Here is a 15,794-nt window from a genome sequence, read left to right on the forward strand (position 1 = left end):
TTATACAAAGTAGACTTCACTTTATACAATGTACCTCCAGGTACCAAACAAGGCTTGAAACTTTTTTCTTTCTAAAATTGTTCCAGGAAGAACAATAGACTTCAAAATTTTACTGAACAAGGCCAAGATGGTTCACTAGCTACAACATATGCTCCTCTAAACTGATTTCCTTTTATGTCTCGAAACTGGAAGAATTATTTCTTCCACTGATGGTGGTTTGATATTCATGATTCCCTGACCGTTCTGTTGGTATCATAAATTGTGGTGAGAGCACCTGTTCAATAAAAGCAGAACTGAGGCCGCTCAGCCATCTCCAGCTGCCAGAAACAAAACTATTTTTGGTGTTTTTACTGGACTTGGCCAGACTGCAGTCTCAAACTAATGGAAACCTGTTTCCGTTTTCCAGCCTTTTTAAAGACATGCAGCTTCCTATAATATCAATCCTGTACCACACAAGCAACAGTCTTTGAAAGCGGCCGCAAAACATTTAAAAGGCAGTAGAGATTTGGATTTTCTGTAGAAGAAAACCTGAACTTTCAGCAAACGCTGAATACCAATACTGTATGCAAAGTGAAACCTGACTTATGCAACCTTCTCAGAGGCTACCAAAGCAGCAAGCCTTTAAAGACCCAGCCTCCCAATTTTCTTCTCCTTTTTTTCCATGGAGCTCCACAAAAATACTATTCTTTCAGCTGCCCCTATCCACAGAAACCACATCCTAGAAAACTCATTTTAGTTTTTTTTTTAGTTATTTTAGTCCTGTAGTTATTTTAGTCCTGATAGTAGTATCAAAAAAAACAAATAAAAAAAAACCAAAAAAACAAAAAAACAGAAAGAGAAAAAAACCAAGATGCTTACTTTAGATAAGAGATTGTTCAGTTCATGAGGGTGCAGTTTCACTACTTCCCCGAGTTGCTGTGCAGCTGCTTTTCTTGTTACTGGTGTTGTACCGGTGTCCAGTAAAATAAAGAGACGATCAAGCCTGAATGATTGACAAAAAACGAAAATGTTACAGAATTCATAGTTCAGTTGGCCATGTCTATTTATATTCCCCCAGATTTTCCAGTTTATCTAAAACGCAAACAGAAATGTTTGCCTGCCAACTGACAGACTGACAAATATACCTATTCCTAATAATAACTGTATTTGCTCCAAAAGCACATGTAATCTGGTAGGAAAAAAAGAAATGATGGAGACACTTTTAGAAACTTTAGTTCTAAAAAATCTGCAAGTTACAAGAAGAAAATGAAATAGGTTCCTTTTTTCTGAGACAGAACATTTTCTATTTTGAAAGACTAGTATTGTTAGGTTGTAAGCAATCTTCAGCAAATTCTGACAGGCAGAGAAAGCAAAGGGCTCAATTATTCATACTGTGAATTATCGTTTATTTTGAAGACTCACATCAATAGTCATCCTCTGCTTTTCCAGGATACCAGAAATTTTTAATTTTCACCTATGTTTCACCCTCTAATTACCTGAAACACACAAGATCTAACCTGTTCTTGTATTTACAGATTCAAAATACTCTGATACCTCCTGCCCTCCCATGAAATACAGAGACCAGATCTGTTTTCACAGTAACTTTGTATTAATGAGTGAGACCCCAAACATCTACTCTTAAAACAATTATTATAGTTCTCTTTACAGAATGCTGAGATCCATGAGACACCGTGCAGTATGAGGTCTCTACTGAATGTAAGTCTAGATGTGGCACAGTCAGAATTGTCCCTTCTATTCTTAAAGGTAATCATAAGAATTCTGTTCAAACATCACACCACCACAAAGCTGGAATTTACACAGCAGTGAAGCTCACCCAGGTCCACCTGATTAAATAATGCTACAGGTAACCTGACAACTCCCCTTCCTCAAACACATACCCTAGGTTTTCGCAAATACAGGAAAAGGATTAATATAATGCATGCTAGATTTTTCCTACTAATTACCTTTCACTAGAATTGCTTTTAACTTTATAATAATAATTAAAAAAAACCTTGTACATCACTGCATTTTGTATTTTCTTTTACACACTCAAACTGTATCTATTCCTGAGAATACTTCATAATTTGATGCAACAGAACAGCAATACTACAGGCTAAAATGTCACAGCATATAACAGTTCCAAAACTCATGTCTTCTAACAACCAGAGATACTAGACTAGGAATCCATTAAAGAAAAGGTATTTTCTAACTCAAATTATTTCAGGTCATTTTAGTATTTTAGGCACACTTCTGCTATCCGTGAACTTTGAAATAATTCTCTTCCTACTACTATAATAGACAAGCCCATTTCACTTTCTGTAGATAAAACTGAAGTTTCAATTGCTATCATTTACTAGTTAGTAAATTGTTTTAATGCTACATAAAATCAAAATCTAAACATTTCTAAACAAGTGGATTTGTGTTATTACAGAAAAACGAAAACAAAAGCTTTAGGGATCTGAGCCTTCCAAATCACTTGGAGCACACTAGTCAGAAATAACTTATCCTCAGGAACTTCATTATTTACTGGTATTTTTTTTCTTTAATATGCTTGACAGTAGTAACCCAATGTTTCATGACAATCTGTACTATTTACTGCAAAACATGCAGAGGAACCACAGCTTGCTCTAGCTTGCTTGTGCCCTCATGCTTATATTCACCCTTTTTGGTCTTCAGCATTCCATGCTCATCACTTTGCCATCTAGTGCCACCCACTCCTTCAACTATCAGAGTATCTTTTTTCATCTCCACATTCAAGCAGAATTAGCTAACTTAGACCACTTCCTCAGCAAACAACTCTTCATGTCTCAAAAGAGGAAATGACTGATGGCCTACTCTCAGAAAAACTCGAGCTTAATTCCAGTTTTAGTTATAAAACTAGACAGTCACTCGTAAGCCCCATAACTTTTGTGGCTGTATCACCTTTTTAACTGCAGCAGACTACGTTTGTAATCTGTGATTTTAAATGGTAAGAAGTCTACTTTACATACAAAATTAAAACAAAGGTGCTAAGCACATGGAATTTGCAACCAGACAACTACATCTCATCAAAAGGACAACAATGATACATGAACCTCTGTAAACTCATAAGAGCTCATTAGAAAGGAGGCAGACATCTTTTTCATCTCAAATGAGAAATCTGAGATTTTTCTTATCACTGCTTAAATGCATCAGCAATACAGAACTTGCAACAGAAATTCAAAGCTACTGTTAACAGTATTACATTCAAATATCTTCTTCTAAGAAATTCAGCTTGAGCTTTTACACTGACACAGAGCTCACCACAAATATTTCAGACACAGAGACATCAGCCCAAGTGCTTAAGAACAGGCATCTATTAGCATCTGGGACACTTCTAAATGAGTCTTGCACATGGGGTTAGCAGGCAGGATGTAGAGGCACCCTTGTCATTCTGTAGTGGCCAAGGACACTTTGACACTAGACATCTAGGCAAATGAATCCTCCCCACAGAAATACTCCAAGTAATCAAAGCCAGAACTTTTTGAACACACCAGCTCTGATAAAAGTTGAAATCTTACTTCCAGTATAGAGCCACCCAAGAGTGATACTCAAGAATTGGACCAGACTCTTCCACTTCTTGGCAGCTAGCACTCCAACAGTTTACAGAACAATCCTAAAGGTAACAGGACTCTAACAGTGAACAGTCTCATATGCAATACTGTTCACCAGAATAGCAGGTTGGCTGGAATTAAAGATGAATTTCCCCTTTATCAACACTGACACACAGAATGATTACACATGTGGGCTCAGTTCAATTAACTGAAGGGGGTTTTGTGAATAGAAGTACAGAGAAACTTTGTAACTGACTCCCATATCACTAAGTGTAACAAGCCTTTTGCCCTTTCAGTCTATTATTGCAGCAAAGGCTACAAATAACAACCACAACAAAGGCCATAACAACTACCTCAGAGGCACTCAGCAGGCAGAACCATCATTCTGAGACCTACACACAGTGAGGTTTTCTGTGAATTTGAAAGTCTGTCAGCTGCTGAGGTATTAGAAAGCTAATAGCAGGATAGTTAATGACCAGGTATCAACATTATCCCAAAACTTTTTCCAAAAGATTTATGCAGCTGAATTGTGGAAGGATCCTGCTCGGCCCAGGGTAAGGGTTCTGAAGTGCCATGAGCACCCTGTCTGATCAGATGGGGAAGCCTGAAATTTGTTGACCTCAAATGAGTTTAGGCTTGGAACAGACAGCAAACCGATCACTGCTGCCAATGAAGCCATTGGTTTGGACTCTACATCCGTTTCATGCCAGTATAATTAACATCCAGGACACAGTCACTGACAAGGCCAAGTGGTACAGAACAGTTCATATCCATCCTAGCAAGCCTCCAACCCATAGAAATTGTGTGATTACAAAAACCCTTGTAAGGTGATCCCTGAAATGCTCTACTTGGAGCTCCTTGCAAGACTGCTAGCTGGCACCCACCAGAAAGGGAATACTTTTATAAGTTTCCAGTATAAACTACACTTTAGGACCCAGAAACTTCCCAGGCATTATTTCATAGCACAAAAGTAGCCCCAAACCTAGAAAACTTAACCAAACTAGAAATTTAGACTGGACAGGTTTGACACTCATTGCAAAGTTTAACTTAAGGTGTAATGCAGATACTTGAGTTCTTCCTGTTGTTCTAATAATCAGAGCTTTATTTCATCATTTGGTCCTGGCTTGATCTGCTTCACAGCTCAAAAACCTCATGCCACTGCTAAAGCACATACAAACTGTTAAACAGTCAAGCAAACAACTTCCAGTATAGGCAGCAAGAAGGAGTGAATGGATTTCACAACAAAGAAATAAAAAACGAACTATAAATAGTTATGAAGGTAGGCATACAGACACCAGAAATCCTCATTTCCTATAGAGCAGCGAAAGGGACACCTATATGAAATGAGAGCTCCATCATTAACTGGTCACAGTATTATGTACTCCATACAGAGGCCAACCAAATGCAGAAGTTAATGGTTTCTTATGGAACGTATATTTGATATAACATATGAACCAGCATTAGGTTATACAAGCTTTATTTGTTAGCTGTTACATACATACCTACATCCAAACTCAATACATATGGCCACTTACAGAAACACCAAGAAAATAACAGAGAAAATCAGAAAGCTGTAAAGATATTCAAAACAATACAAGATGTGCATTACCAAGTGACATAGAGAACAGCTTGGTAAGAATTTGTTTTAACTGCTGGAACAAGTTAGAATTCTTATCAGAGTGCAATCCTTGGTTTCCACTTTCATGTCAGTCTGTTATGTGTCTGAGAAATTCTACAGGTCTGTCTCATTTGGGCAGTAGTGCACATGCCACCTCTGCTCACCCCATGATGGCACAGATGCTCCCTCCTACAAACAGCAGCAGGAAGCAGATCCAAAGCGGGCTGTTAGTCCCCATTAGCACGAGCAGAGCTCCTCTCCTTTCAGCTAGAAGTCTGGTAATTACATCAGTTTATGCACCTGCCTATTCTGGTTATTAGGAGGGGAGAAGGTGTGATGCAAACTGCAGAAATTCTGAAAGGAATATAACTATTCATTTTTCTTTAAGCCACAATGAAAGCACACTTCTTGTTCAGCTTGGTTTTCATGCAATAAATAATGGCTTCCAAGGGATCAGAAAACGAAGTCCTTTCTCTAGGAAGAGTTAGTGATAAGCCCAAAAGAACACTTCTAAAAGGTATGCAGGATCCACAGCAGTTCTGGATAATTTTGCTATCTTGTAAGCATTTAAGTCCCCTATTAAACTTCAAATTTTAGATAAGTAATGATACCAGTCAAAGCAGCCTCAATTTGTTATTAGGAAGACAATGCCCAACAGTTCAATAGCCAAGACCAACAAATATGAGATCTACATATTTTCCAGTGGCTTTATCACTACAGCCTTCTGACATTTTTTTTTTCTTTTGAATTGAAAAGTACCTTTCAAGTCTGCATGCTTCCAGTTATACGCAAATCCACGCAAACTAAGGCCCTGGAAACTTCAAAAACTAGCATTAAAATCATAGGGGCCAAACACAGAACAGCTTGCAACAGCAAGTTGTTACGCTCCCCCTTACTTGCTTAGAAAGTGTCTTGAAATTACTCTAAAAGGACTGTCTTCAAGAAGTTATTTCAGGGTGAACTTAAGGGTATACCTTTTAATTTAAAATTGTTGACCCTTAGTGCATCTTACCAGCTTCATGCATTTAAAGATTTGTTTTTTCCCTTTCACTCTGAGATAACCCTCAAAAGTAGCCCTGGTGTTGAAATGATGATACACGAGCTGCCTTTAAACAAATTAAAGAAACTGAAAAGTTGTACATTGGATATTGAAAGGTACCATCAGCACTTAATCATCTACTGAAGCTGAACAACTGAGTAACCCAGGATTGTTGTTGTTGTTGCTGTTCTTCCCTAAAAATTGGCAGTATCCATTTTTCACCTGAAGTATCTCAAAAACTTATTCACAAGGCACTGGGTTTATTCACCTACACTTTGCACAGGAATTGAGCTGAAGCAAAACTTTTCACTTCCTTTTTTTTTTTTCCTTCTCAGTTCCACTGTCAAGATTTTTTTTATTAGTTATGCAAACATTATACTAATTCATTTATACTTTTAGACAGGAAAAGGGAGCAAATGTCTACACAAACTGGCTTGTGTGTAGAAAGAATACCACCTGCTCTAACATACTTCTGGGGTTCATTTGTCTTTTCAGCATAAAACAACCAAAGAGATGAACATATAAAAAAAACTACTCTGCAAACGCTCTGCTTCTAGGTGTATTTTCTAGTGTATCTCAGAATCAGAGTAGATCTTCAGTTCATGTAACAGCAGACTGACAAAACAAGCATGTATATATAGAGAGAATGCAGATGAAAATGTCAGCAACTATTTTGTCAGTGGATCACAAGTGATATTTTCTGCTTGTAAGACGACCTTATTAACAGAAGAACTAGACTGAAGATTTGCAGTTTTGCGGTATTTCAAAGCATTCCCCAGATTTACGTAGATCACCCAGATTATGGTTTTAAGGAAGGTCTCCAATTCACTAAACAGCAGAAACTGAACTTGACAGCAAGAAAAACCTGATAATTTTTTTTGAGGATGTTAAAACACTCCTCCCTCACCTCCATTGTTTTTTTTCGGTTGGTTGTTTTTGTTTTTTTTTTTTGAGGCATCAATACAGAATTTACCCTCCTGCAGCTTTTATGTTATGGTCTGGTATACACGCAGTGACGTCTACAGTCTTTAAAGAAAGATATCTTCTCCTTCACTCCCCACAGCTGTACATTTACAATCATTCAACAATGAAAGATGTTGGTCCTTTAAAATATAGAAGGGTAGCTATCTGGAGGAAAAAAGTTCAATCTCTACAGTTAAATGGAGCTAGTAGAGAAACTGGAACCACACCCTCTACAGAAACGTGGTTATGAAGCATACTACAAATAACTGTTTTAAACACTGACTGAAAAGGAAGAATTTTAGAAATGTAATGTTCTGAAATAAAAGGTGAATATAAGAATTGTTGAATTTACAAAAGCAATCGAGACTACAATATCAGGTGCATTTGTCAAAAGCTGCCATGTAATGAGCAAGTTTTGCTGTATCTTAAACAACAGTCTGAGATAGAAGGTACACAGTATCATACCTGAACATGAGAGAAACTTAGGAGTTCCTCAGGAATTAGCAAGGTACTACAGCGTCTCAATGAGTAATTCTTCCACACGATTTGTATGTGGAATTGAAACAGTTCTATACCAACTCACAAGTATCACAGCACTTTTATTAAAGCTCAGCGCTTCGTGTTCACTCGTGTCACATTTTGATCTTAAGACTACACACTGAAGCAACGCATCATATGACATTATTAATGCATCAACTTTTTTAGTACTTCCCAGGGAGGTATAAGAACAAACCCTATCCAAACCAGAAATTTGTTTTCATATCGGTTACCAACCAAACAGATGTTACCTAAATCTTTGCAAACTTCACTGCTGATTTTCACTGAAGCAGTGTAGCTTTACAGAAATAGAGGCACTGTTAACTGGGTTTGTTACTAGTCTTTGCAACTGACAGAGCCTCAGCATACAAACTTTTCAGTTTCATTCCAGTTAGCCCCCATATCTTACATACCTCAGCACAGTCACTTAAGCTGACTGCCCCTTATCTAATTAAATTGTAATATTAGTCTATTTTACATGACTGCTTCTATCATTAGATTACATAGTAGCCTTGTTACAGCAATCTCTACTTCCAGGTTCTTGTGGAAAGCATTACAAAAAGTTCCCCAATACATAAGGAGCTAATAGATGCAATTAGAACAAGATTAAGGGAATAACTGAAGAAACTACTAAGCCCCAACTAACGCACCTGCTATTGAAGCCTTAAAAGACACAGTGCTACTGAAAAGTTTGATTTATAACACATCTGATTTACGAGCACACACACCTTTACTCTGCTACACAAAACTGTATGCTTCTTCATGTACAGCTTCAGAAATAGAATTTACATTTGTTACAGGACCTCAGAAGTACACAGACACTACCAGCATGTGACTTTGATATAATCTATCACAAGGTTAATTTGGATTTATGTTTCCTTTCAACTGTTTAGTTTGGAAGCTTAACATGTCCATTTCACACACACGGGGAAAAAAAAAAAAAAAGAAAAAAAAAAAAAGATGGCAGGAATTTGGGCTCAGCAGTTTTAACAGAACAGCTCTATTAAGACATACCTCTATATCAGTGAGCAACTTTAAGAGCTGGCACACCCCAGCGCACATGTGTGTAAGCAGATACTGCCCTACATCTTGAAGCTGGGCCAGAACACACTAATCACTTTTCCCCATGAAGCCCCTTTCATTTCGGTTACTTTACAGCTGGGGGTTGTAGGCAGAACGCTTTATCCCCAGTTTTCGAGACACGGCAGCGTCACCCCCACCCCCCCCGGTTCTACCCCGCGGCAGCGGGATGAAGGGAAGCGGGGCAGAGCCCTGAACCTGAAGGAAGGAGGGGGATGGGGGGGTGAGGGGGGGGGGTTACGGGTGTTCGGCTTCCCTGCGCCCGGACTCTCCCGGCCGGGCAGCAGCCCCGGCCCCGGCAGCCCCGAGGCCAACGGGGCGGCCCCGCGAGGCCTCCGCGGGCTCCGAAGGAAGCGGGGGCACCGGGCAGCCCTCCTTAACGCCCCCACCCCGAGGCCGGGGCACACGGAGCGCCGCGGCGTCCGGGCCTCCTTCCCCCGCCCTTCCCGGCTCCTACCGACCTGGAGACGGCCATGGCCGCCCGGAGCGGTGCCCGGCGGGAGGCGAGCGGCGGGACGGCGGGCGGGGGGCCGGCGCCGCGGCGGCGGGGGGGAAGGCGCGGGGCCTAGCTGCGGGCCTCTCGTGCGCCGCGCCCGGCCTCGGCCCCGCCGGGGCTCCGCGGGCAGCGGCTGAACGCGGCTGTGGTCGATAGCGGTCGGGGGCTCGCTCCGCCCGGAAAGGCGGCGGCAGCGCGGACGACGGCGGCGCGCGGCCCTCGGAGCGCGGGTTAAAGCCTCAATTCCCCCATCGCCGGAGCGAAGCCCAATGCCTGGTTTTATACGAGCAGCCATCTTGTATTTATTCCCTTCCTCCATGATAGCCGCTTCCTGATTGGCAAGAGCGCCCGGCCGCAGCCAATGGAGAGAGCGCTTCCAAGAGCGGGGAGGGCGGGCGCACGCAGCACCCGGGCTGAGCAGGGCCGGCCGCGCAGCCCGCCGAGCCGGCTGGGAGCGGGGCGCCGGCCGCCGAAGGGCCGTGCCATCCGCGCGCGGGAGGAGGGAGGAGCGCGAGGGCGAGCTCCGCGGTCCCCGTCCCCGAGGGGCGAAGAGGGGCACGAGAAGGCGCAGACGCGCGTTTCCACCTCGGCCCGCCGAGCGCCGGCGCGTCTCCGCCAGCGCGACGGGAGAGGGCGGCGCGAGCCCGGGGAGCTCGCGCTGCGGCCCCCGCTCGCTGAGGTGCGCCGTCCCTCGGCCTTCGCCCCGGCGATGCGGCGCCGCCCGGGAGCCCCGCGCTGACTGCAACTCCCGGCGTGCAGCGCGCGGCGCCGCACCTGCGCGACACGGCCTGGGGGGGCGGGCCGCTGCCTCGCGGCCCGGCGGAACGGTCGTTCGGTCGGGGCTGGAAGCGGAGTCGGCAGCGGAGAGCCACGTGCGCTGACCGGTTTCTCGGCCGTTCGTTCTGTCACGGCGGTTCTAAACGCCATCGACCCGGCGCGGCCCGGTCGCGGCGGCCCTCCCGCGCTCTGCCGAGCCCCGAGGCGCTGAAGGCCCCGCGCCGGGACGGCCGACGAACTCCGCGAACTCTCAGGATCCGGGGGCAGAGAAATCGGGAAATCAGGAGGAGGAGGAAGAGTTTTAGAATTAATCTGCATTAATGAGCCCAGACCGGGATGTAAATAGAGCTGGCGCACGTAACCTTTCATTTGATGAGTTGAAAACAATCATAGATTTCTTTTTTCCTATGAGTTATTCATAAACTTGCCTAAATGCATTAATTTGCATAGTGCCTTAGGGTAAAGTCTTCATCTGCAGCCCCCTGAGGCGTGCACAGCCCGACAAGCCCTCAGAGAGATGTTTCTGCTCACCCCCAGCCTTCCTGAGGAGGGGATTGCTCTTATCTGTGGTAAACTCCCAATATGGAATCGTTCCTCAGTAACACACATATCCCACTTGGACACAACTCCATCTGCATCCTCACCATCGTTGTATAGTTCTATAACAAAGACACGACTACATGCTACCTCTGGCACATGGGTCCTGCCTCTACCTGAGTCCCCAGGAAGGTGCCCCCCCAGAGCACTGGGGAGCAGAACGGCTCTCCCTGCCTGTTCCCTATCCTGTCCTTTGGTGGGAGATCGGTGGTGATGAGGAACGGATGCAGAAAGCAGTGACTCCAAAAGTACCAACCACCAGCAACATGAGTCAACCGGAGGCCTCACATCACAGAACGTGACCAGAGCAAACCCCAGGCTTCATTTCTGTGGTAGAAACAGTTTTTGTCACCGTGCTGTGCTCAGTGACCCAGATAAAGTCTGTTCCATCTCACGGAGCTAAGGTAAGAACTGCCTTTAGGTAGTACAGTATACATCCCATAGCAGAATATAAAGAAAAGCACCTGTAGCTTTAGGTGGAAGTCAGGAACCTCTTATTGAAACACTACTACTCCCAAACTACCCACGCCTCCCCCCTGCCATCAAAGAACCAATAAATGCACCTCTCTGCTCTCAGAACTAAGGGCTCTCATGGTGTGTGTGTGTGCCTGGGTCCCAATGCGTAACCTGAGGTACACAACACCTCCTGCCCCTGTGTAGATGCGACATCCAATGGTGGGTGCTTGCTATTCAGCCACATGATGGGGAAGAGCAGCAAGGAAGTAGGGCAGAGAACAGCAGGGTAAGGGTGGATCTGTTTTTCTTGTATGTTAGATGCTGTTGACAATGATGTATATAGCAAACATCCTGAATAATATTTCTGCTTTTGTTTAGCCAGGAGCCAGCAACTGTTCTTTCCTGCCATGCATGTTAGTCAAATGACCCTCAGGTGCTATTTCCAATGTCTATGCAATTCTAGCATCCCATTTCCAATATGCATGTAACTCTAAGATCCTATATCCTCTTAGGTCCCTTAAAAACATTTTGTGCACTGTTCCAATAGCACATAAGGTGAAGTACCTATCAAGAACACTATAAAATTTGTTTTGAACAGCTCCATAGCAGTTATCTTACCTGATAAAAAGTGCAGCGAAAATATCGATGATGGGTCTTACAGACTGAGTACTTGCTGAAACGATGATAAACCACAGTCCATGTGAAATAATCTGCAAGAGACAGAAAGAATGATCTTAGCATTTTAGACTGAAACACAATTCATCCAACATGATATATTTTTATATTTTGATGTGGCGTTTATGAAAATTAAACCTTTACTTAACTGTTCACTTATATCTTCAGTAGTTCAATCTGTATCCTACACTATGAAAACCAATTCTTCTTTATCCATTCTTTATGCAAATTCTTTTTTGCACATTTTTTTTCCCATTTTTCCTCAAGAAGTAGCTACACATTCTCTCCTGTTTGTTTTTGTATATATTAAAAGATTCTCTCTCCTCTGTAGATCTGCTGTGTGCCAGTATACTCTCTGAAATCACTTCCTAAATTAGATAAAACTTGGTAATTTGTAGTTGGTTGGTGTTTTAATCATTTCTTGCATTGATCTCATTTATTTTTAGTTTGTGTGTTCCTTCTCCTGCCAATTGTGTCCACTCGTGAACTTTTGCTGCTTTCTCTGCAGACTGACAGCAATTGAAACTCTTATTTACCAGGTGTGCCCACAGAGTATGGGAAAAATACAGTGCAGTCTTCAAGTATTCTAGCTGTGCAGACAGGAGCAGAAAGAAGCACAGTGTTGCTGGTGAAATCCCTCCAGATTAGGATCCGACAAACAATAATCTTCTACATATTCTAGACTAATAATTTTACTTTTCCACGTGACTATTCTTGTCCTGAAAGTTTGTCTTGCTTAGGATCACAGCAACTTCTTTGTAACTGTAGATATGACATTTGATATCTCCTAGTCTGGTAAACCAAACGCATAATTGCATAGAATCATAGGTGTTGGAAGGGACCCTTAAAGGCCATCTGGTCCAAATCTCCCGCAATGAACAGGGACACCTAGAGCTCCATCAGGTGCTCAGAGCCTCCTCCAAGCCTGACCTTCGGTGTGTCCAGGGATGGGGCACCCACCACCTCTCTGGACAACCTGTGCTGGTGCCTTACCATTCTTGCTGTAAAAAACTTGTTCCTTACCTCTTATTGATATCTCCCTTCTTTAAGTTTGAAACCATTTCTCCTTGTTCTGTAACAGCAGATCCTGCTAAAGAGTCGGTGCCCTTCTTTCCTACAACAGCCCCTTAGATACTGGAAGGCTGCTCTCAGGTCTCCTGGAGTCTTCTCTTCTCCAGGCTGAACAGCCCCAGCTCTCTCAGCCTGTCCTCACAGGGGAGGCATTCCATTACTTGGATCATATTTGTGGCTTTCCTCCAGATGCACTCCCACAGGTCCCTCCTGTACAATTTTCATAATTGTTTGCATGTATTTTAGTGGCAATTAGATTTTTATACTCTCTTGTAAATATTGTCTGAATAGAAGATAGTATTGGATTTCTTTCATGGCCTTTTTCAAAACCTCCTCAAAAAGTAGCAACGTGCACACTGCCTTCCTTCAAAGTCTTCACCATGAGTAAAGGCATCATATCAGAGACCAATAGCTCCTGCAGTCCAAAATGTGCCTCAGAGATATCCATGAAATGATATCTATGAAATGATATCTGAGGGACATCCCAACAGGTATAACATATTAGGACACTGCCACACATTTTTTGTGAAAAAAGTTTGAGGCATTCCAGTTCCTCAAAATCAAACAGCATTATAATCATTTAGTTAAAACCACCAACATCCAAAAGGTTCCAAAGGACACCACATTTACATTATGAAGTCCAATGAATTAATATTCATTTATACACTACATGTCTATGAAGTGGAAAGTCCTCATTTTAGTCTAGCTGATATCCATGCTCCTGTTTTAAACAAGCATTTAACATTTTGGGTAGCTTCTTGCTCCTGTTGCATGACTTTTAGGAAATAATCTAAGCATTTCATACAGTTGTTTTTCTTTTTTTCCCCAAAAGGCAAAGTTTTCCAAAAGTATTATGTTTACATTTAAATCCTCCCTCTTTTTACCTCTGTCTAAGCAGTGTTAGCAGTAACTATACACCACCTCTGTCACAAAAGTGACTGAACTATACATACATTCATTAAATATGGCTTATGAACTCTGATATATTTCAAGGTTTGTTAACAATAGTAATTCACATAGATATTTAGGAGAGCAGTGAGCTCAATTTATATAAATAAGTGTATGTATATGCTTATAATACACACATATAATTCATAATCCAGAAATAAGACTGACAAGCTCCTCTCAAATATCTGTTGGTTTGTTTTGTGGATAAATCTGGGATTTGTTGAAAAAAGGCATCAGGTAAAAATGAGAGCCATAGAGTCAAAGAGAAATATAAATAATATGGTCAAGCTTTCTATAGATCTGCAGGTACACATAAGCCTAGGGAAGAACACAATATGCAGTAGAAACAACACTAGAAAGATTTTTTTTATTACATTTTTCCATTGCATAAGCTCGTGTAGTTGTAAGTTTTGTTCATCTTATTAATCTAAGCCCAGTAGTCCAATTTTCTCCTTTTTTTTCCCCTTAGATAAGGGGAGAGGGACATTATCCTCTGCAGCTTGAAAACGAAAAAAAAATGCACGTAATACCAGTGTGCACAAACTGAGTACAAACAACATAAATAGAAAAGCAGTGCTGTCATCAGGGATGTACGGATGTAGAAACATGCTGTAATGCTGACTAAACAGGAACAGAGGTTTCACATCTAGTCTAGCTCTTTCCAAAGCTGTTGCTTTATAAAGATAGAAAAGAAGGCTTATCTGTGGCTGTTGTTACAAGTTCTGCTACAATTACTGAGCTTATATTAGATTTAAGACCAGGTTGGGTAAATACATCTTTACTGTAGTGAATGACAGAAAACAATATTTTTCTTTTAATTTGTAAATGCTTCTCAGAATGTATTTTAGGCCTATTAAAGATTTATGATGTGTAACTATTGAAAATCAGAACTCACCACTGCTATTAAAAAGCTCAACATGATGTAGAAACACTCCACTTGAGGTGGGATTAACAGATACCAACATTAGCTTGTAGTCTGTTATCTTCTCCTTAAGGAGTTAATTTTGTTTTATAGGCTTTAGCTTGGCAGTATAACTTTCAAAGTGAAAAAATCTCTGTATTTACGTTAAAAGAGGTTGTTTTTGAAGAACTGCATGAAAGTCATCATCATCTGTGTCAGCTTTTAAGTATATTTATTCTGGGGGCTCTTTCATCTTCCTTTGTAGAATATTCAGGCTTGAACATTGCTTACAAAGGAAGAAAATGACTCTTGCTTCCAAACGTGAGTACACTGGCTTACTTCCTGTCCTTAGTGAAGCTGCTGCTTCAAATTCCTACATTACTCTAATTCATAACTGTAAGTTTTATGCAGTGGGCATACTTACAGTAACTTCATTGTGCATTTTGATACTGGGAGTGTGCAATAAGTCAGATATGCACTTGTAATATATAAGATGGACTGGATTCTCAAATTCCTCAAAAGATGGGATTGTTTTCAATGTGTGAAACAGATTTGTGGCATAGTTTCATATCTGATTGTCTGAAATTCTCATTGGATTCTGGAGGGTGTATCTTCAGGCTATTATACTACACCTAGATTATATTTAAAGCTTAAAGGAAAGCCTTAATTAGTTTTAATCTCCCACGTGGAAGGATTAGAGGCCTGAATGCTGCTGTATGTGTTTGGTAGCTTACACAGGCACAGTGCTCACACTGCTGGAAGACCCAGGTAAGAAGTTAGTAGGAACTCTTTCTCTAGCCTGTGTTCACTTTTTATACCCAGTAATCTTTGGCCAGTTTTTTACATGCACATCTCTTGCACATTTCTTCTCTCACACTGGTAACTCTCCACCTCCTGACATTTTCCTTTTCACTCCTCTGCTCATTTTTCTCTTCTCAGTTATTTTCTGTCCTCCCTCCTTCCCATTGCCTTTTCACCTCAAGAAAAAAGGGCAATATTGTGTTCTACAGCCAGGTTACTTCCTCACCTGCTTCTTTGGTGACTGGAGCTGAAGAGAAAGATCTGTGGGTTTGGTGCTTGCTAGC

General features: G+C 41.9%; 1 protein-coding gene across 1 annotated transcript in view; it reads right to left on the reverse strand.

The window, feature by feature from the left end:
- BTAF1 (B-TFIID TATA-box binding protein associated factor 1) overlaps positions 1-9,726 on the reverse strand; it is a 43,584-nt gene extending 33,858 nt beyond the window's left edge. Inside the window, exons 1-2 of the mRNA XM_031597721.2 lie at positions 9,250-9,726; positions 859-982 (exon numbers count right to left, since the gene is read on the reverse strand). Of these exons, the coding sequence (XP_031453581.1) occupies positions 859-982; positions 9,250-9,263 (138 nt within the window). The 5' untranslated portion in view covers positions 9,264-9,726. The remainder of the gene's footprint in view (positions 1-858; positions 983-9,249) is intronic.
- Positions 9,727-15,794: the final 6,068 nt, after the last annotated feature.

Source organism: Phasianus colchicus, chromosome 8 (assembly GCF_987193195.1).
Source record: "Phasianus colchicus chromosome 8, bPhaCol1.hap1.1, whole genome shotgun sequence".
NCBI classification, from domain to species: domain Eukaryota; kingdom Metazoa; phylum Chordata; class Aves; order Galliformes; family Phasianidae; genus Phasianus; species Phasianus colchicus.